This window comes from Xiphias gladius, chromosome 9 (genome assembly GCF_016859285.1).
Source record: "Xiphias gladius isolate SHS-SW01 ecotype Sanya breed wild chromosome 9, ASM1685928v1, whole genome shotgun sequence".
NCBI classification, from domain to species: Eukaryota; Metazoa; Chordata; class Actinopteri; order Istiophoriformes; family Xiphiidae; genus Xiphias; species Xiphias gladius.
The window spans coordinates 2,731,575-2,754,295 of NC_053408.1; the positions used below are offsets into that span (position 1 = coordinate 2,731,575).

The window sequence follows — 22,721 nt, forward strand, 5'->3', positions numbered from 1 at the left end:
TGGATTCTGTTTGCGAAGGCGTCTCTGTTGCTGACCTGGTCTCTTAGGAGCCTTTTTGGTGGGCGTGTCCTTGCGTTTGGTTTGGATGGCGGGCGAGTAGAGGATCCCAGAGGAGGCGCTGTTCTTGCGGAAGTGATCCTTCAGGCCTTTGATGGAACGATCCAGCTGGTTGGACCTGATCTGGAAGTAGACGTTCATGAAATCTGCAAGGGGAGGGAGGAGGAGAGTGTATGTAGGGGGAATAGAACGGCCATCATTGAAGGATAACGCTGGCGTTGCTCTACATCTTTCTAAATGTCAGCAAATCCCTCGCGATCCCTTGGATTTAACTTGAGGAGGGTGTGTTACTCCACAGAACCTAGGCTGACTGAAGCACCACAAATGTTGGGGCATGTCTTCATGTTTAATCCATCCTTCTAGTGTGGTGAATGTGTATTGAGGATGTCAGATGAGGTCATCTGACACCTTGCCCACTTCCTGCATTTACGATTGATGAATTTATTCAATTATAGTATTTGCAACATCAATGTCACGCTAGACTGATTTCTAACAACATCTCCACTAATTATGTACCAGAAATCCTTTGTTTTCACACCTCTGAGTCGACCACCTGAACCATCTTGGTGCTTTCTCTGTGTGACACCTGGAATTCAGAAAAACTACAAAAGGGAACTGAAATAGGCGAAAAACGAACTTTGGACGAGGAGCAGCAAAGGGAGCACGTCAGCAGTGGAGAAGATGTGGAAAATCCTACCCTGGTTGCGTCCGTATTCCACCAGCCAGCCGGCGATGCAGATGATGTCTTGGAGTACGGCTTCAGGCAGGTGTTCCAGCACCACCTCCTCCTGGACCTCCAGCTCCTCGTCCACACTGATGGCGTCCAGGATGAGGATGGGGGGAACAGGTTTACTGTAGCGGGTCAGCAGGCTGCGGAACTCAGCCTCCAGCAGCTCTTTACCCTTCTCAAAACGCGCTTTCTGCAGGAGAGGAACAGCAACATTCCTCTAGTTTCCGGTAATTTGCTTTTTCCTTTCTTACTCTGCTCATAAAACTTTTACAAGCTGGTGGGTTTTTCTTACAGCGTCTCATGCTCTGTCAGACTGACCAATAGCTTAGACAGTTAACTGGGTGTTTGATTTCTTCTCATTTGCACCATAGTTTGCACCTAGAACCTTCTTCACACAGGAATTTAAGAATTTAAAAAGGCTAAACCTGCCATAAATTAATGTAGTTGGAATAATAGTTTTCTCAAGGGTCAGAGTGCGTATTATTCTTTTCAGACACTGAATATGGGACATTGCTGGATTCATCTATCTGTTAAAGTGAAGGCTTTTCATCATTCAGACACACGGTGCCCGTTATGTAAATGATTATCACGACTTTGACATATCTGATATGTCTGATTCCTCTGAGCTCCACTGTGTCCAAAAACTATTAAAACCACATCACTGAGGGTGACATGTTCCTTCATCACCATGAACGCACACACACTGTAGTTTACTCTGACTCAGGCCCACACACACAGTTATTTTAGTGAAGTTGCTGAGCCTTTTGAAAGATTTACATCTTCAGTGGGAGCCGATGGGCTTGAGGCCGAGAGCCACACACGGGGGTGGGGCAGTCAGGAAGTGCAGAGGGAGGCACTAACGCATTGTTGGGTTCAGTCTTTTCAAGGAAACAATCACGAAAACGCACAATAACACCAGCTTTATCCTTTAATTCCTGTTTTCTCCGATGCTGCATGTGAAGCGTTTTGCTGAACAACGTTTTATTTAATTGATTTTATTTTCTTCAGAACAGATGATTATTAAGTGACACGTCTATAACCGTGCTCTCAGACGTCTGAATAGCCTTTAATGTCTGTTGATTTCACCTTGTCCTGCTGTGGCCTAGATGTTAATCTGAGGGATGTTTGACGTGTTACAGCAATCTTAACTTCCGTAGGTCCGACCTTTTCAGATCACCAATGTGACCTTGACCTAAAAGTAACTACTTTGCTTCTCAGGCGTGAGACGTGTAAAACTGCCCATGTATTTACATAACAAGATGCAAGTGTGAAAAGGAGCTAAACTGTATGAATGCGATGCGAGGAGGTTTTTTGGAAAAAGAATATAAGCTGAGGGAAAAAGAAACAGTTTTTAGCTGAACATTAAGATGTGCATATATGTATATGAACGTTGAGGCTTGATACTCTACCACTGTGTTGAGTTCGGGGCTGTCAGGGTTGTTGTCTTGGAAATATTCCACAGCTTTCTGAATCTTTGCAATACAGGCAAGATACTCATTCAGTCTGCCTGTCGGTCTGGAAGACAAAATGTGAATCATGACATGACAGTTGTTGATATAAATACTCCATCAACCATTTCTAAAAGTGGAGGATGTTGTTCATCTAACAGCCAGACAGAGCACCCCGGTCACATAAAAACAAAAAAACGGTGAAAGGTTAACGGCTCACCCCTCCCTGATGATCCTGTCGGTGTCTTTGGCCACGTGATAGTAGCTGATGACGTGATCCATGCAGGACAGGGTTTTGTCCACGTTCTCCTGCAGCCGCTGCAGGTTCTCCGTCTGTTTGTGCACTGGGATGATGGAGTTCTCCAGCTGCATCAGGCGGCTCTCAAACGAGGACAGGATGGAGACCTTTCGCGACGAAAAAGGAAAAAGAAAACAAGAATAAAGAAACTCTCTGGCATCTCGTATCTATTTCCTCGGGTTAAGCAGCCTGGTGAGAGTTTAAAAATGAAGATCCAAACTAAAATCAAAAATATTGTAATTACACTAAATTAAAACTAAATTAACATTGAGACGCGAGAGACTCAGGTTGTGAAAACTTTCTAATATGTTTGAAAACGGAAAAAAAACAACACCTCACATCAAGGTCTGGCTCAAAATGCATCATATGTAAACCAGTCAAACCTGGACTGGAGATCAGATGGATCAGATGAGGATCAAAAAACACGAAACTTGTCAAATTAGGACTAGATTAACAGGTAGACTCTAGAGAATACTTCAAACAGTTTCAGATTCTTTGAAACCTTTTTTCTATCGTTGAAAATATAACAACAAGAAACAAAAAAAAACAAAATCAAGAAAGAATATAAAGGGCAACTTCACCTCATTGTTTTCTCCATCCAAACCACATTAGACCACGGCCCGATGAAGCTTCTAGGGGGCCGCAGGGCAATTTGATAAAACGCAGCTGAACCAAAGCAGCAGAGCTGCAACTATCAGTCGATCAAAACAGAATTAATCTACTGTTTTGATAAATGTCATTTCAGTCCACTTACAAGAACAAATGCAAAAACATTCCCCGGTTCCAGCTTCAGCTCAGGTTCTGGACTGTTAGTCGGAGAAAACCAGCATACTGAAGACATCACCGTGGACTCTGACATTTTTTAAACACTTCATAGACTAAACAACAATCTAGTAACTGGCAGATTAATCAATAACGAAAATAGTGGTTAGTTGAAGCCTTACAAAGGAGTGACACCTGTAAACTAAAACATTAAGGCTACATTTTGACACTGAGTCCATCTTCAAGGCAGGGGCCACAGGATGGAGGATGGAGGACCTGACGTAGCCGATCCTGTACTTCAGTGGTACAGGCTTTTTAACAAAGTGGTGATTAATCAAATGATGTGGACCCAAATCAGCCTGTGGCTTTTGGGGGCCCCTGGGGGCCAGTTGGTAATCCAGCCTTCCGTTAAACCGGGTCTAGCTAAAGACATATTGTGCTTGGACTAATTAAACTTCATAGACTGTTTAAAACCCAGTCTCTGATCTGTGAATCCTTTATTTTAGGTTGAAAACACCAAACCTGAACCCAGTACACCTGACACTTGTCAGACCTGGACTAGACTGGATTACTCTTCATCTGTGTCTTGGTGAAATGTCCGTTCTTTCTTTGTTTTTTGAGTAAATGTGAGATGCGGCGGATTTTGTGTCTGTGTGCGCCTGGCTTTCATACCATGCCCTTGGTCAGCTGATCGCTCTTCTCCAGGTTTTCCTGATGAATGACAGCGTCTCCTGCTCCTGTAACATCACACAGAGAGGCGATGACTCCCTTCTCTCACGCCGTCAGAAGGAAGGGACATTTCAGTCGTCAACAGATAACATTTTAGGCAGGTACGTTAAGCACAGCTGATGGATATTAGCAAAAACACAGTTGGTCGGGACGCTTCCTCCCACCGCAGCCTTGTCTGACCTGCTTCAGTTTCTCCTCTATCTCCCGCTTCCTGGCGGACGCATCCTCGGTAGGAATCATCCTGGAGGTAATTCCCATCAAAGGACGGCCCCCGGTGAATTAAAACCGATTAATCTACTCGCTCAGAGCATTAAAAAAATGACAGCACCGACGCCCAAAGGCTAATGTTGTGGAGAGCTAGAAGCAAGTTAGGTAGATTAGCCGTTACAAGACACGGTGTTCCGGTTAGCATTTCAAAGTAAAACACGCTGTTGTCGAATTTGATGCAAACGACTTAAACGAAAAATGAAAATATCTACCAGTAAATCGAAATTAACCACCCACCCGTAGGTTTCTTGGTTTCGTTGGTTTCAGTAGCTTATTCACTGAAACCTAATTTTCAAACCAAATCTGCTCAGTGTCCTCAAAACACACGTATAAAGTTACGTCAAGGGCTTTATTTTGAAGGCAGGTACACCTTACCTCCGGTACGTATGTGAAACGCCGCCTCTCCTCCTTCCGCATCCGTCCGGCGATCCCGAGCGACTGGGAACCAAGTTGACGCCATGTTTGCTGTGGCGAATAAAATGGTTTAGTTTTCACATTCATTATTCCTGAAGTGATTTCGCGCAGTCACGGTGAATAAGAGGAAACGCCCCGACGGCTGGAGCGGTGCGTGCCATGACCCAGAGCCACCGCGGGGGGTCGCTGTAGTCCACTGAAGGGCCAGCGCACGTAGCTTAATGCGAAAAACCACAGTGATCAATAGTAAATAATCACACCGATAATGCATTAAAACATGAAGCAAATAATCATATGAGTTAGTATTAGAAAAAAATTAATGTGAAATAATCTAAAAACAAGTTTAACCTCAGCTCATTATTATGCAACGGTTTCTTTTTCTACGCATCTTATTTTCACAGCGAGTTTATTGCAGCCCTTTTTATTTCAAAATGTCTTCTTTGTCTGTCACTTAACTGGCTCTGACCACTTCGTCTTGATTGACAGTCCAAGGTTTAGTGATTTTAAAATGAGATCACAAAACAAAACGGCGAAAAGTAACTAAGTACATCTACTCAAGCACCGTACTTAAGTATAATTTTGAGGTACTTGTACTCTACTTCAGTATTTCCACTTTGATACTTTATACTTGTACGCCAGCTACAGTTAAGTTACTTTGAAGATAAAGGCTTTAAAATCAAAATATATCTTGAGTCTATAAAATAAGATGCGTGATGGATAAATTATAGATTTGTTGTTGCTTAAACTACTTAATAATTTAAAAATCCATTAATTTAGCTTAATTTTGACCAGCTACAGCATAAAATCACACAGCTCAAAGAGTAATGCAACAGTAATAAAAATCCAATAATATTAAATTACATTGACAGGGCTCTTTCTGCTGCGTGAGTACTTTTACTTGTGATACTGTAGGTACATTTTGCTGCTAATACTTAAGATTTTCAATCCAGGACTTTTGACTTGTAATGGAGTATTTTCTAGCCTGAGGTCTTGTTGTTTTTACTTGAGTAAAAGATTCGAATACTTCTTCCACCACTGGAAAAATTCTATTGTGAAATAAAAACTCACTTTGGAAAATGGAAATTTTTAGGGCTGCAAAACCGACAATTATTTTCATTATCAGTTAATCTGCTGATTATTTGTCCAATAAATCATTTAGTCTATGAAATGTAAATAAAATTAAAAAAAATTAAAAAATTCCAGAGCCAGAGAATATTTTAGCATTTTTTCACAATGTTTGCTTGAAAAACAACTGAAATTATTATAACAATAATCAAAGGAGTTGCCTATTATTTTTCTATCGATCGACTAATCAATTTGACTCTAGACATTTTGAAATAAAAACGGCTGAAATGAAACAAAAATGACCTGCAACAAAATCTCAGTTGATGGTATTATTCATACCTTTTTTTTTACTGAGTAAAAATCTGACCTGTCCTCGAGCCGACAGCGAAGAAAACTAATCAGACTTAACTCATAATATTTTCACACGTTGAAAACTATTTGCATAAATGAAAACTACCATTCTGTTCGGAAAAATGTTACAAATGTATTTGCACAAAAGATGATGCTGCACACAGTTTCTTTACATACATATTTACAAATCTCCTGGAATACTTTACACTGTAACTTTAAAACTATTATACAAACAAAAAAGTTTGTACAATACCTCTCAGAAACTACATTTTTTAAAATTTTTTATTAACTTTATAAAGATTCAAGTTAAGAGGCGATGAAAACAACAAACTAAGGTATCTGAGGGAGCTGTGAGACAACGTGACACATCAAACTACAGTCAGTTTAACATTTCAAACACTTGCACACTTTTTTTCACTCATGCATTTACGCTAAAGGATCAGTTAAAGTCTGAGGGTTTCTTGTGGAGCTTCAGTTGCGGAAAAACAAGCTACGAGACCTCTGACCTCTCTGTGGAAACTCTCTCTGATGGGACTGACTGAGTCAAACATTACGTTAAAAAAAGGGGGGGGGGGGGAGTTAGTGATGCAAAAAGATTTCTTTCGACGTATCCACTTGCTAAAAGAATATATATTATAGCATTAAGAATAATGCAAACGCGTTAAGATCGCAGAGCTGCACCCTACGATTCCTCTTCTTTAGACAGCGCCTGCGAAAGAAAAACACAACATACATCAAGACTTTGTGGAAAACCCGACAAGTAACACAACTATTCGGTGTGTTTCACTCATAACTGAAGTCACCTGTTTGAGGAACTGTCGTCCAAAGTAATTGGTAGCCATGTTCTTTAAGCTGGTCTTGCCTCCCACTTTACACCGCACGTATCCGTAGAGGTTGGCCCCTTGCAACACCACGCCCATGATCACTACCGGCTGAGGGGAAGATGACAGACATTTATGATACGTCAACAATGAAACCTTTTCAAAAGATAAGTCTGGCGTTATTCTGTTGGCCAGATGGCAGCGTAATCAGTTTTTCTGTGATTCACTGCATTATGCATCACAGAGTAACAGGATTTAAAGGAGTCGGACTTATAAGATCTGTGCTGCAAAAAGTTATGAGTAAAATATGAGTAGAAAGAATTAAGGGTGTTAATTTGGCCCCATGACTTTAAATTTAAAAGAGATAAAGTAAAGGTAACACAGTTATTTCTGCCTTGTTACTGTAATTATGCATTAGTCTAGAATTGGGGTAAATTAGCAGTGATTTGATATCAATGATTTAAATCCCTTTCTACGCAGTTTTGAATTAATACGCTGACACAAAGTGTTAATCATTCTAACGTGACTATTTCAAAGATAGAAAAAGACAAAGTTTTAAAATGAGTAACTCCTGTTAATTCCAATTTACCGTGTGCTTCATCACCATGAGCACACACACTGAATCACTCCCACACACACCGTCCTGCCGACGCAAACACTCAGTCAAGCACCAAAAATGTGGATTAATCCGCCACCGAAAACAGTCCCCAACAAGTGCACGATTGACTCTTGTTAGAGTGACGCTTTCTGAAAACTACGGTGCCCGGCTGTTGTAGGAAATTACTGAGACGTTTTTCAAAAGCAATGGGTTTGAGTGCCACAGGCAGGGTAGCGTGGGGAAGTCAGAAAGTATTGGGGGACAGGTTGAGACGCTGTTGATTTTGCTCATCGTGGGATTTGTTGAAATAAAAAAAGGACAAACCTTTAAATTCAACGACTTACCAGCCATTTAATCTTGAAAGAAAAGAGGGTACTGAAGGCAAAGATGACCCAGAGGACTGGACAAACAATCAGTCCAAGCCAGAAGATCCGGGACTCGGAATCTGACGCCTGTTGCTTCCCCGTACCCTGAAGAAAACAGGATATCCTCACAGTTAGGGAATCTGCAAATACCATGAGCTCGGCTGGCAGTGAACAAATGCATTTATCAAGCCCACACAGTATAAGAGGTCAGTATCACGCAAGGTCAAAGACCCCAAACACCAAAGCAAAGAAATCAACATGGAACACGCTGAGGAGCATCTTACCTTCCTCGACTCAAACACCCAGTGGCTTCTACCATCATCGTCCACCTGGTTCCACCACCTGAGACCAACCATCAACCTCCCGGTGATGTTCTGTTCATGTAGATATTTATGGCATTAAAACAGTACTGATACAACTAACAATTATTTTCATTTTCGATTAGGCTGCTGATTATTTTCTCAATTAAAAAATTAATAATTTTATCTATTAAAAAGTCAGAAAATAGTGAAAAAGCCCTTTATGTTTTCCCACGGCCCATTTTCAAACTGTTTTGTCCGACCAATAGTTCAAAACACAAAGATATTCAGTTTACTGTCATGTGTGACACACAAAAGTTTAAATCCTCACATTTAAGAAGCTGGAAACAGCAAAATATTGGGCGTGTCTGTTTTAAAAAAATAGCTAAAACAATTATTCTATTGTCAAAATAGTTGTCAATTAATTTTCTGTTGATCAACAGAAAATTAATCTATTCTATTAATCAACTAATCACTGCAGCTCTAGAAAAAAAAGCAACTCCTCAAAGCCATTAACAATTCCAGAAGGTAGATCAGGAAAAAGTAGATGAACAAATGTGTGTGTGTGTGTGTGTGTGTGTGTGTGTGTGTGTGTGAGAGAGAGAGAGACATGGTTGAGCAAATGAGGAGATAATAACGAGAAGCTACACCTTAAACACATTTAGAGACACACCTTTACTGTCCAGAAGTCACATGACAGCAGAAGGATGATTGCAACCATGCAGGCGATGAAACTCCTGCTGAAAATCTCACAGAGCAGGTAGACGAGGACGGCACTAACTCTGAAGAAGAGGTGGAAGAAGGACGCCAACGGATGCCTGGTGACAGATGGAGCATGTGTTATCTACATGGTAGAAATACAGTTTATGCTCTACCATAGGCCTGCAACTAATGATTATTATTATTATCGATTAATCCTCTCTTGTCTGCGTGATTTGTCTAAGACATATCAGAAAATACTAAAAATTCCCATTAGAATTTCTCAAAGCCCCAATGTCTTTAGTTTTTAGAGTCATATACGACAAACCAAAGTATCAAATCCTCACGTTTGAGAGGATGAAGCCAGCAAATGTTCGTGTTCTTTTGAGGCATTTATTCTTGAAAAATAACTAAAACCCCCGATCAATTATCAGAATAGTCGTGTTGCAGCTCCACTGTTCCGTTAGTCGTCTGTAAAACTTACTTAATATTTGTCTTCTTTGACCTTTTCCCTGCATCTTCCTCCGCATCAAACAGAGACACGTCTTCATCATTGGTATCCTGAGGGATCAATAAGGAAGATACTTAACCCGTGAAGACACACGTACACGAACTAAGGCCTCGTCTTTGTTTACACAGGGACAAGTCATACGATCTTAGGCGACGACAGCGTGTTAAATCAAGAATCCGTGTACTCACTAAAATTACTACATCACTTCACTACCAGTACTGGGTTCAGAAACTCTGAGCTTCTGTATTCAGCAAGACGTCAATGTGGCATTTATAAGCAGTATATCAACATTTATTAAATGATTCATTACACGCTATAGCCATAGCACAAATGCCACAAAAATTGCTGCTGTCGGCCTCTCAAATCGGAATGTTTTCGGCTTTCCTTTGTTCTGCGTCATCGTGAACTGGACATCTGGACAGTTTTGGTCTGTTGGTTGGACAAACAAGGCATTTGAAGACATTACCTTGGACTCTGGGAAACTGGGAGGGATGTTTTTCATGATTTTTAGACATTTCATAGACCAAACGAATAATTCTTAGTTGCAGCCCTAGTTGCAATAATATATATGTCTTCATAGGAGAAGTTGATATGCTGGCATATACTTTAAATTAATAAATACTTAAAAATATAAGTACAACTACATTATAGTGTGTTATAAAGCATTTATTAAAAGTTTAGAAACTGATTATAAATGCCAAATGTGGGATTTAAAGTGTTACCTTGTAATAAGTAAAATAAAATTAGGGCTGCAACGAACAATTGTTTTTTAATAAGTGAATAATCGATTGGTCGTCACTTCTGTAAAACGTCACAAAACTTTCTAAAGCCAAAGCTGACATTTTCAAACGTCTTGCTTAGTCCAATAGTCCAACACCAAAAAACACCCAGTTTACTTTAACAGAAGACTATGGAGAACGAATTATCCAGGTAGCTGCAGATTATTTTCCTGTCAATCGACCTAATCGTCGCAGCTCTAAATAAAATATTTATCAAAGTATATCATATGTCTATATTTGATAACGTATTTTTATCAAAGTGTACAAGTTCAAAAGCATCATTTCTATTGCTAGCGGCTCAACCTTCAGATATTTGTGCCGCAAACTGTTCACTGCTTAATCATTTTAAGACCATAAATCACTCCAATTAAATACGACTAATAGGGCCGCAACTATCGATCATTTTCATTATCAATTCATCCGCCAATTGTTTTTCTTGGTTAATTGATTAACTGCTCCTTCAGTCCAACAGTCCAAAACCCAAAGATTTTCAGTTTTCTGCATCAGGCAAAGAAAAGCATTAAATTCTCACACCTGAGAAGCTGGAATCGTCCAATGTAGCTTGGCTTTCTATTCTTAAAAGAAAAGAAAAAAAACTACAAAAACAATGATTCAATTATCAAAACAGTTACTAATATTAATATTTATTAGCAGTATATAAACGTTGAATAGTATATAAGCAGCCTATAATGTAGTCGTAAACATCTGAAGTGTCCATTAACGGTCAGTATTCGTCAACAAGTATAACTTCTGTCATGAATCCGTTACAACTGTGGTGCAGTCGTAGTTTCACTGTTTCTGCACCAGCCTCCACTAAGGGATGTCCCCAGGAGGAGTTATGGTTGCTGACGGATGCCTAAGTAAATAAACGCTTATATCTGCTTACAACTGCATTATAGTTTGGTTTATATGCTGCTTATGAAAGCTCGAGTGTTACCTTTTGCTCCACTTAGCTAGATGCTTGCTAACTGACAACTACTGAGCCATTTTAAGACATTCACCGACTTTAACTAAATGTGACCGATACACATAAAACGAAGCGAGGTCAGGTTTACCAGCAGGAGCGTTGTCGCCGATTCGTTTCGCGAATTTATCATTTTTGCCTTGAGGACGATAACGACGGGGCAGACAGGCACCGGAGCTAGCTCTGGCTAACTTAGCTAACGTCGGCTTTCCCACCGGCGGGGGCTGAGCTCACGTCTGCGGGCCGAAGGCAAACACTCCCGTGGGCGTTTGCCGGAGGAGAGCTGCGCTGGCGTGGGGCTCTGAGAGCGCTCAGGTGAAGAGGAGCGAAACGGCGCAGAGGTGTAAAGGGCTACTAAACCTAGCGGGCTAACTGCTTAGCAGCATTAGCACGGGGGATGTTCCCCTCAGCCGGTGAATAACTTTGTGCCGATGAACCCGATTTTACAGCCAGTTCCCAGCCCCTGTTAGACGACGCTACGTTGGCGGTTTGATATGCTGGCAGATTTTTCTTATTTATTGCCATTTTTCTTTTGAAAGTAACGTTAAAATTGTGTCACTTACTTCTGTTATCATGTTGGAGTTTCGGCAGGCTCTTCCTGCTTACATGCTCGGCTACACGTCACCGTACACTGGAGTCACGTGGCCAAAGCGTGGCATGTGTACTGTTACGTCACTGTGGCGTCGCCTTCCGGTCCTAAGCGGTTGGATAATGCGTTTATTTGGACCGTTCACATTTTATACCTGCTCAAATAATACCGCTCTGAACTGATTATATCGTTTTCCATTTATATTTCAACCTTGAAAGTAAAAACCCTTGAAAAACCTTAGATTCAAGGAGATTTTTCTGATCTTTCCAGGTTTGCAAGGCTCTATATACTGTATATCATCCCAACTTGCACCAATGTACAATGTATTACAGTGGATTATATTACCACTATTGTACAGTGTGAATTCAGCTCACAGTATATGTGGCTGTGGGTCCCTCTTTTTTTTTTTAAATTATATACATATTTTAATCTTTATACTTTATTTTCTGCATCGCACGATAATACATTCAAAAATATTTCATCTTTCTCTAGACCCGGGAAACGTGTTGTGCATAATTACGCCGGGGTCTGTAACTTCTGATGCGTGGAGTCCACTGGAAAAAGGGCGGACAGTTTCACAGTAGACCGTTTTCAAAATAAAACATGCTGGGAAAACATCTGGACTTGATTTTAGTGTGCTGACAAATGAAGAAACTTTTTTTAATCCTCACATGAAATGGTTAAATACGATCTTCACGTGTGGGCCTGCACTTTATTCCACAAACAAAAATTTTTTTACTATGATTCTTACTATGAATCTACTGTCTTAGGCCTTCACTGCTTAATATTGCGGTGTTTTACTGTCTTAGTACACGTTTCTTTTGGGTACCGGTTTTTGTTTCTTTCTGGTGTACACACCTGACTGTGGCCATAAAATCTACCTCGGCCTTGTGTTTGGGCTCGTTGTCCTGCTGCAGGATGAATCTGGGACCGATCAGATGCCTCCCTGCTGATATTAGATCATGGATAGGAATCTAAACATCGAAAGTGGCTAAAACTTTTGCACATTACTGTAGATATGTGACTCGGACATGTTTGAGGTCCTGCTAAGCTGTGAATGTGCCATCAATAGTGGCATTTCAGTGACAGACTGCTCCGGACAACTCTATTTGATTATTTTCTGATGCTCTTAGTGTTGTGCAAAAGCCAAAATGACACCACAGTTTATCCAGCCAATTTTTGTGGTCCCAGTGGAAGGTTTCCTATTTATCCACAGGGCAATTTCCAAGAAAATCCGTAATGAAAGAGGCCAAATGTTCCCACAAACTTTCAAACTATTTACAAGTAACCCTTTTATATGATGCTGTGGGAAAGTTTGACCTGTGAACAAAAAGCAAACAGGTTTGGTTTTGTTTTTTTCTCCCAAATGAAAACACAAAGTTTTATTTGCACACAGAAAATATAGGACATTTTCTGAATTCACAGTGTGATGAAAAGTACAGTAACAGTACAGTAACAGTACAGTAACAGTACAGTAACAGTACAGTAACAGTAGTCCCAAACATACACAGGAGTATAAATATGACTTGAGCCCAGATATACTTGAGATAAACAGACACAGTTTATCACAGTAATTTTGCAACAAAATAATCTACTGTAAACAAATGTAATAAGGCAAGACTCTCCATATTTGCATGTTTTTCTTCTACTATATTTCAGACAATAAGTCTATTGTTGACATTTACTGCAGCGGTACTCTCATATTGTTGAATTGTCCTTTGACTGCCAATTGTTGCTATTCTTCTGTTTTTGAAACGACAGCTCCGCTTGCAGGTGAGGTAGGAGGAGAGGGGCTTTTGAGCCGCAGTGGTTCTCCGGGCGCCACCAAGGCCACGATATTCTCCTTCTTGGACAACCAGAAAGCCGGGTAGAGAGGCTCCAGGAAGTCTGCCTTGTACTCGTGGATGAGCATCATGGTGTCCTCCACACCGTAGAAAGCCAGGAGGCCCCGCGTGTAGTCCACGTACACCCCGATACGGGTGAACTTGGCCACGTTGAGAGGGGTTTCAACGCCGCTGTGCCAGGCGGAGAAGGTGCGTCCGTTCCACTGAAGACACCAGGAGAAGTTGTTTCCCGTGATGCAGCTGTTGCTCTCGTTGCCTTTGCGATCGATGCTCTTGTAGGTCAGACCGATGTGTGTGCCCTCGCCGCTGATGTCTACCTCAAAGTACTGCCGGCCCAGGTAGAAGCTCTCCGTGGCCAGAACTTGCCGCCAGTTCTCAAACCGCTCGGGCACATCGGGATAAGGATGCTGCCAGGGTGTGGTGTTGGTCACCTTCCTGTTCTCTTCTGTCAGACGCAGGAACCTGTGAGCTGTGTCGGCGTCGAAATGCACCTGGGCGGCATCTGGGACAGGAAAATGTTCGTTAGCTACAGGTACGTAACCGCTGCCAAGGTCAGCAAGGTCATATCCTCCGTATTGTTGTCTTCTTTTTTCATTTGTACAGCAGTCACAATAAATTGAATAGAAAGAAAAAATACGTACAAATACACAGAATAAAAAAAGGAATTCTGTGTTTGTTATGTCTAAAGAACTGGACTTAGAAACAGCTGTAACCAACGATCCTCTCTGCTCTCAATTTGCATAAAAATGCACATAATCTCTGCTGTCTTCAGTTTTTTCTACTGACGTGAGATCGAGGGACTTGGATTCGTTTCCTCGGCCTTTTTATTAAATCCTGACTACAACCATGACTGCAGTATCTCTGTCCAGTGGCCCATATTTGGACATATGAAACACTTACACTTGAGGAAGTCAGCGTGTGTCTCTGGGTCTGGTATCGACATGTTCTGTTTCGCCGCAGCAATTTCATGAACCGTTGTCTTTATTCCCATTTGGTCTGAAATGGAAGAAAATATAGTTCGGTGTCTGATAACACAACACAATTTAGATTTATTCATATACAATTTGCCTTCGCTTGGCACAAAAATGCATCGAGGGACACGAGCATTTGCCGTTTTTTTGCTCCGGAAGGTGACCTGGTTGACAAGCCACACAAAAGAGGTGACTCACGAAGCACGCATGTAGTTCTTACCCAGGCAGGGAGGCGTACGGAGACACGTTATTTCAGGTTAGCTCCACAGAAATGACACACCGGCAGAAAATTCTCAACACGTGTGAACACGCCCAGACGGACGATCTGCACATCTGCACATCATCGCTGCTGTTTATTCTTACCATTCTTGCATGTCTCTTTAACCTTTTCTATGTATGAAGACACGAGCATGGCACAGAGCTCCTGCGTGGAGTCGACGATCACGCGGCTGAAGGAATTCATTCGATCCATCAGGCCGATGTAGACCCCGGGCAGAGTAATATCGGTGGCTTCTTTCTTCCACTCTGAATACTCCTGGAAAACAAACCGGGATTTCTGCAGGGTTCATCAAGTCAAATTTAAGGCTTTTTAACGCCACATAGACTTAAATTTAACAGCTTCCTACTGGTTTTAGATGGATGAATGTATGTATGTATTAATCAATTAAAAATAATAAATTTAAGGTGCACATATGAATTTTACATAAGCTCAGAGATCTAGGACGGTAGCTCTGGGTATTTTTCTGCCAGTTTTGGCTAAAATCACATCCAAAAACATTTTATAAGTGATGCTGCGGCCACTGGCAGGCTAGAAAAAAATATTTAAGACCTTAAAAAGATGAAATGTAAGACTTTTTAATACCTTCTAAGGCATTTTTTAAGAAACTGAGATCAGCGCTTTGTAAGCCTTTTCCAGACCTGCAGATACTCTGACAAACCCAGTGCCATTCAGGAACAAGAACGTGAGGGTTTTTGCAGCCTTCAGTCGTATCTTTTTCCTTGAGAAACTATCGACGGCACCGTGTCTTGGACCCAATCCCGGAGCTTTTACCTGTAAGAAATCCACATCATTCTTGTTTCTGGAGAGCTTCTCCATCTGCGCCTGAGTCTTCTTCAGCTCCGTGCACCTCTGCTCCAGGTGAACCCGGATGCCCTCGGCCTGCCTCAGCGCCTGCTTCTCCTCGCCCTCCAGGATCTCCGTGACCTCCCTCTTGGCCCTCTCCACCAACGCTTGCAGCTCCTCAAACTGGCTCTCGATCACCGCTCGTACCTCAGTCACCGATTGCTGCAGAACAGTGCTTTTAATTTCACGTCACACTGTGTGGGCTAAGAATTCCTTACATCCTGAGAGAGGAACTTATTCATATGAAAGCGTTGACAGACAAAAGCGAGGGAAAGCATCAGATCGCGTAATAATGTTATGTAACTGCGAGCTCACTGGGGAGACACTTTGTTGCCTCACCCGCACCCTAAACAACACGAAGAGCCCGGATTTCCTCCCACAGCTCAGGGAAACCTGCCCGGTTTGGTTGGCTCTGACACATCTGGTCTTTAGGCCGGAGGGTTCTCAAGCCAAAAATAGAAGCTGCCAACTTGTATTTTCACTAACTATTGTGAAACTCATGTGACATACACACAGTGAGGTGAGGTTTGAGATTAGTCATACGGCGTGTTTACCTCAATGGATACTGTGTTTAGTTGAAGTTTGTTGATGGCGTTCTCTGCTGCTGTCACCGTCTTCACCATCTCAGTCTGCTTCTCTCTCAGTTCCCTCTGTGAACATAACAAGAGGAGAACAGATTTCAGCATGTCTCCCCACAGAAACCACAAAACCATGCTGTAATGCTGAAAATATGCCAGATCCTCACAGAACGAAAGAACATGTACAGTGTTTGCAAATGTAAACTTCTGGGCTGTTTCTTCAGGAAGACTGTGGTGTTCACTATCTTCCTCTACTCTGGAAGAAGGTCACACATCCTGTTCTACACTCTGATATTTTTGGTTTTTTAAAGCATTGACTTTTTTTTGAGATTCAAATCTGAATTCCTCGGGCAGGTCAGGGCGACTCTGGAACTGAAGGGAAATACCTTAATGAACACCATGAAGTTCAGACCCTGAGAGGAGCGCTACATTTCCTTTGCTTCATTTAGCTTGACATCAAGTCAATGTTTAAAACTAATCGACCCAAAGTTTATAAAATTACTATATAAACACCCCACTGCAAAAATGCGCAGTAATAGTTTACTGTCTGCAGAATTTACCTTGAAAAGGGGCACAGGGTGCCATCTCTCCCAACTCTTTGTATCAGCTGTACAACCACTTGCAGGAATATTTAGACAAGAGCCACGAGTTACAAGTGTTAGTTAGTAATGCTAGTTATCTTATTCATTGTGCCATGCACATACAGTACAAATGCCTAGCCCACATGGATGTATAAGACAACAAAAGTTGCAGTGCTGAGTGTGACAGAAACATGTTAATATACGTAAAAATCAATGTAAAGTTATTTGCAGACGATCTTTTGTTGTATTTAACCCACTAGGAGAAATGGATACCTGCTTTGCTTGAGTATTTTGTTGTCTCAGGTTAGAAAAATTAACATCTGTGCCCATTTGTACCTGCACTCAGCCTCGGATCTTGTGACGAAACTCTGCAAGCAGTCACCTGACCTAGACTTCACCTGCGGGCAGTTGTGCCTTTGCTGCTGAAATTCAACTTGCTACCTCACCTCTCTGCTTAAAACTCATTTTCATAAACTTGAATTTCTTCATTAGTTGGTCCATAATTTCCATGACACTTAACTTCTGCCTTGTATTGTACCATTGTATTAATGTTTGTGGATATTGTTTGTTTGTTTGTTTTTTAGTTTATTTGCTTCTGATTGTGTTTTGTGAAGCACCTCTACACACTTACCCCTACATAGTATATCATTAGATTATACTCATTTATGCATTAATGTTTGAACGCTTGTTGGTTGGGGTGGAGCTCATTTTGGACTATTTTTTATAAAGAGCTGGGACTTATGATTATTTCCGTTATGGACTAACCTTCTGTTTATTTAGTCGATCAATCTGCTGGTTTGTAAAAACATCGGAAAATAATGCCTTGTTTTGTCCGAGCAGCAGTTCCAACCTCAAAATGATTCGGTTTACTGTAATTTAGCACAAAGTAAAGCAGGATATCCTGAGATTCGAGAAGCTGAAACTATGAAATCGCTGGCGTTTTGGCATGAAAAATTACTTAACGACTATTTAGTTATCATATTCATATTTTAGATGCACAAGTCTGTCCGGATAGCACTCACAGTGTTACAAACCTGCCTTTGACACTTCCATCATCTGTCGCTTCTGTTATTTTTGCCTTTTACACCACTTCACGGATTTGTAGATATAACTAATGCCAGAGCAGAGAGGCTTGACGCCTGATGGCAGCTAACGTCAGCAGAAACAGCACACTGGTGGTGCAGGTGTAAAAATAAAAAAAACCCATGTTTTGGCACTGTGATAAATGTCTGTCATAGTTTATAACGTAATGGCTTCTCGTCCTTTGTGTCCAGATGGAATTAGTGTCAGACAATTGCAATAGAAATTCACTACCCGTGGTTTAATGGTAGCCCCAGTCTGTGCCTCTCGGGCCACAGAGGTAAAAGATAAATGCTCAGGAATGTCTGAGAAACCCAGAGGGTCATTCAACACCACTCAACTCTTTTTCAAACATGACTGGTATTTATCTTATAGAGAAACGGATGCTTACTGCTGTGATTCAAATGTAATGCAAATACAAGTTTACGGGTTTATGTTTGGTTTAAAGAAAACAGCAGCTTTAAACAAAACAGGGGTGTGAGTTATGTAAAGAGTCCTCCAAAAGCTTTTCTACAGTGGAACATGGGCTGCAAACCGGAAGTTATTTCATTCTAATGTCTTCTATTGTCCTCTCAGCGCTGATGTCTGTCCTGTGGGAATAAATCACTATGAAAGGGAACTGTTTGAGAGTTGAAAAATGCAGGTTGATTTCCTCTTTGGCAGCACCTAATATCAGTTAAACTTTAGTATTCTTATTTCCCCTCTTGTTTTTTTGAGTTTTTTTTTTTTTTTTGCAGGACAGTACAGGCAACATACGATATTCAAGTAGCCCTTGTGGTATTTTCACCTACATCGAGGTGAGGCTCCCAGCAGTGTTTGCTTTACAGCTCTAATGCAGCAGTTTGAAGTTTTGCAACAGCGCACTTTGCAAATAACAGGTGTAGGCTAAAAGCCACAGATCTCTGCAGGAATGTTGACTGGAATGCCCGAACCTGAGGGTCACAAACTGTCGAAACAGGAGACAAATGAGACGTCAGCTGAAGCTTGAGCTTTCTCTGTGTCTAAATAGATCCGAGTATTGAGTTTCCAGACTCCTGCAAATCCAAACAAGGTTGTCAGTCAAACAGGGCGGGCGGGTTCTTTGACATTTACGGTGGATAATGGATCCTGTTTTATTTGGATTAAGTGTTCAGAGCTGCGTCGTAGGACATGTGGGAGCGACTGTGATGCATTTTGAAGACACAGCTAATCCCCTCTCCACTGGGGCTGAAGGTTACATCCATCCAGCACCAGTGTGGTTGTGATTTAAAGGATTACTTCTGAGCTCCCGAGCTCAAATTGCAAGTGAATGGCACTTGTACCGTCATATTTTGTTCTTTTGATGTTGAAAACTTTTATTTGCTCAAGATTTTTTATGACTTGTATCTGCTCAGACCGTGGTTGGACTCTGATTTCAACACTTATAGAAAGATTAATAACAAAAGACACACACTCAGCTAGGTTGGATGTGAGATTTAAAAAAAAAACAGACTTGGTCTAATCTGAGAATGACTTTTTTCTTTTACAGGTGACTTTTTTTTTTGATAAATCAATTAATAATTTAGTTTGTAAAATGTCAAAATGTGTGAAACTATCTGTGACATCTTCAAATGCCTCGTTTTGTCCAACCAACAGTCAAAAACAAGATACTGAATTTACAAGGATGAACTGATAAAAGCAAAGATTCATACCAGTGGTCCCGCACCTATGGGTCAGGAAACTTTAAGGAGACCCAAAACAACCCTGAAGGCTCAACAGAGGATTAAAGGGATGATAAGGAAAATAATCTGTTACAGAAAATGGAATATTTCTTGTGAAATACTGGAAACTTTTGCCTCCATTGCCTCTAAAACTCCCTGAAAGAAGACAAATCTGAGAAGAAAATGTGACTGTGATGTTGAACTGCTGACAGCAATTCATGTCACCGCTGGGCCATAGTCTGTGATGAGCGGCCGCAAGTAAAACACCGCCTCATTTTGAGGGGTCACACGCCCAAAAGGTTGGGTTTTTAACTGACTTGTAACTGATGATTATTCTCTAATTGTTTGGGGATAGCTGTGTGTCAGACCAAAGATTCACGTCAGATATCCAGATGAATGAACATGATGTTTTGAGGAGCTGTAGTTGGGGGAAAACAAGACAGAATATGAGAAGAGGGTCTGAGAACACTTGCCTCTATCTGCCTGCGAGCCTCCACCACAGGTACGGTGTTGTGGCCCCTGTGGTCCTCCGTCACACAGTCCTGGCAGACGCAGCAGGCATCGGCGCAGCAGAAAATCTCCAGGGGCCACTTGTGGCTCTCGCAGGTCCTCCTCTCGATGTCCCTGAGCGGCTCCACCAGCCGGTGGTTCTGAAACTTCGGGTTCTCCAGGTGAGGCCGGAGGTGGGCCTCGCAGTACGACACCAGGCAGGTGAGGCAGGACTTGAGGGCCCTGCAGGGGCTCTCGATACATGAGTCACACACCACGTCGTCGGGGCCCAAAGGTTCCTCCTCCACCTCCCCTTCTTTTACCTCCTCTTTGGCTCCATTTTTCACCTCTTCATCCGTCTGTGGTTCCGATTCTTTCCTCTCCTCCTCCGGCTTCTTCAGGTCCTCAGTCTCCTTCAGGTCCTCTTGGATTTTGACCTCCTCCGCTGTCTTAGAGTCCTGATTTTGCTCCTCTTTGCTGTTAATCTCCGGAGCCTCAGCCTCTGTTCCGTTCTGTTTGAGGCCGTCGGCAGGTTCGGGCTTGTCAGGACTCCGCGGACACTCGGGACATCCTTTACTTCTGTCCCCCAGGCAGGAGCCACAAACGGAGTGATCACAGGCCGCCGGCTCGTCTCCACTCAGCACACCTGAGCAGACAGCACACAGCTGCTGTTGGGCTACAGCCGCTGGATCTGCCATGTCCCCGGTCCTTCTCCACGGCTTCACTTCCACTCTCTTCTGCTCTCTGAAAATAACTGGCTCAGCCGCTTTTGTCACGCGGCAGTTGCTAGATCACACCGAAGAGCCTGGAAAGCCACTCCTAGATGATTTGAACGCCAGCCCAGGGCCTCACAGTTTCGATCCAAATGTTTTCCACCCCCTCAGCACTCACATGCTACCAGGCAGGCAGCCCAGCAAACAGTGAGACACACCCCCACGCACAATCTCTGCCCTCCCCTGCCCTGAGGGAAAGAGAAACCACGGGGTGGAGCTCACGCTGCACAGCAGGAACAGAGAGGTGTAGAGTTGCATTGCGTTTGATCATGACCTGAAACCCAACAGCTCGATTGTCCACAGACTCTTTAACTCACCGCGGTGATGAACTCACTGATTGCATTGTTGCTCTGTCGTATCTGCTCCAGCAAGACTGAACTATTTTGATAAAGCTGCAGCCTTTTGTCTCTTCACCCACTTCCTCTTCCACATGTGAGCGCTTCTGCCGCTCCGCAGTGCAACTGGAAAACCCAGTGCCCATGAAGGACTGAAACAATCCGCAGCGCCGCAGAGTCGATCGGGGGCAGCTGCTGCCACCGAGCGAGCGGAGTCGGTGGAGATCGCAGATTCAACGTCTTAATTCTTTGCTAAGGTGAGGAATTGGAAACATTCATCAGGTGACTCCCTGCTACGCGTGCAGGAGTAACATTCAGAGCAGCTCTCGTTTGGTCATGTAACCAATCACATGCGTGCTCAGCCCGTCAGACACATGGATTTGACCTCCATCTGTCCCATTGTTCTTTTGTTTTCTAAATATTCCCTACTTTTTTTGTGCAATACTGTTTAGTTCTGCCGTTTCTGTGAGATATTTTATGATTTAATCAGTTGATTTATATCCTCTTAATTATGTTTCATCATCGGCCAAATAATCTCATAATCTCACCTCCTTTTAAAACACTTAGTTCAACGTTTGTGGTTTTAAACGTGCCCCATAAATATATTGACTTGATTTTATTTTTCTTAAAGGTTAATTTATTAGTGTGAAATCTTTAATAAAAGCAATTAACAACACCTGGCGTCTAGCCATAAAAACTGGGATGAAATTATACAGGAATTGCAGCTTGATTCTTGCCGTCTGCAAAGCAGGGCTGTAATTTCCTGTCACAAGTGGCTCTAGACAGCAGCTGCCAAAAAAAAGCAAAAACAAAACAGGCCTATTCCGTATTAAACACATTGTTTTAGAGGAAGCTTTGTTCCAGGCTTCCTGCAGGGTTCACCAAATTATATTTAAGACGCTTAAAGACCTTTTTAATACCGCAGAGGATTCAAGAAAGACGGAAAAACCGGTCAGAACGAAAAGGTCTACAATTATTTATTATTTATTTCCCAGCAGTAAATAACAATAACTCCTAGTAATAAAATCAATCGATTAACATTACCTGGACACAGATAAGTGGCAGAAAAAGGGGCTGGACGGATGGATAAACCAATTAATAATCATTCATTCATTAAGTTAATTCAAGTTAACGCAGCAGCAGCGACAGGGTTTGTCTCAGGTCCAGAAACTCGACCCTCTGTTGCTCTGCTGGACCTGTAACGAGGCAACTGTTTGCCAACGTGTTGACCTCATCGGTCTTGTGTTTGCAGCTGCTTCTGCTGCCCCCAGGTGGCCAAAAAAGTCAACTAACGCTGCATGGTTGGGTTTATATTCATGGTGAATTAAAGTACACGAGTGTTTTTATGCCAAAAAACAAACATGATAAATCCCTTTTATTCTTAGATGTGTGAGTATGTTCAGGATTTTTACTGTGTGCGACAGCTTCAATCAGACCAATCTGTAGGCTTCAAAGAATTTATGGAGAGTTTCAGTTTTATTTGTGTATAGAGACACAATATTTGATTTAATCACAGATGTCA

General features: G+C 42.0%; 3 protein-coding genes and 1 long non-coding RNA gene across 5 annotated transcripts in view; 1 reads left to right on the plus strand and 3 right to left on the minus strand.

The window, feature by feature from the left end:
• The window catches only part of exoc7 (exocyst complex component 7), an 18,777-nt gene extending 14,357 nt beyond the window's left edge, over nucleotides 1–4,420 (minus strand). The window contains 7 exon segments of the mRNA XM_040136246.1: nucleotides 36–203; nucleotides 755–977; nucleotides 2,197–2,302; nucleotides 2,456–2,640; nucleotides 3,968–4,005; nucleotides 4,008–4,032; nucleotides 4,205–4,420. Coding sequence (XP_039992180.1) covers nucleotides 36–203; nucleotides 755–977; nucleotides 2,197–2,302; nucleotides 2,456–2,640; nucleotides 3,968–4,005; nucleotides 4,008–4,032; nucleotides 4,205–4,282 — 823 coding nt within the window. The 5' untranslated portion in view covers nucleotides 4,283–4,420.
• Nucleotides 3,928–18,498, plus strand: LOC120794865. 2 transcript variants are annotated; one of them, XR_005708174.1, is made up of 3 exons: nucleotides 3,928–4,125; nucleotides 13,508–14,122; nucleotides 17,190–18,498. It is a non-coding gene; the product is annotated as an uncharacterized LOC120794865 (long non-coding RNA). The 2 variants fall into 2 exon arrangements; XR_005708173.1 differs by lacking the exon at nucleotides 3,928–4,125 and adding an exon at nucleotides 11,308–11,570.
• tvp23b (trans-golgi network vesicle protein 23 homolog B (S. cerevisiae)) lies at nucleotides 5,980–11,845 on the minus strand. Its single transcript, XM_040136256.1, has 7 exons — nucleotides 11,721–11,845; nucleotides 9,388–9,464; nucleotides 8,878–9,022; nucleotides 8,190–8,279; nucleotides 7,885–8,010; nucleotides 6,925–7,053; nucleotides 5,980–6,830 (listed from the first exon to the last, which is right to left on the minus strand). Exons 1-7 carry the CDS (start codon nucleotides 11,730–11,732, stop codon nucleotides 6,804–6,806), a joined length of 606 nt encoding a protein of 201 aa, XP_039992190.1. The 5' UTR covers nucleotides 11,733–11,845; the 3' UTR covers nucleotides 5,980–6,803.
• Nucleotides 13,115–21,331, minus strand: trim16 (tripartite motif containing 16). Its single transcript, XM_040136247.1, has 6 exons — nucleotides 20,076–21,331; nucleotides 16,239–16,334; nucleotides 15,613–15,846; nucleotides 14,925–15,096; nucleotides 14,491–14,586; nucleotides 13,115–14,092 (listed from the first exon to the last, which is right to left on the minus strand). The coding sequence occupies exons 1-6, from the start codon at nucleotides 20,787–20,789 to the stop codon at nucleotides 13,482–13,484; spliced, it is 1,923 nt and encodes a 640-aa protein (XP_039992181.1). The 5' UTR covers nucleotides 20,790–21,331; the 3' UTR covers nucleotides 13,115–13,481.
• Nucleotides 21,332–22,721: the final 1,390 nt, after the last annotated feature.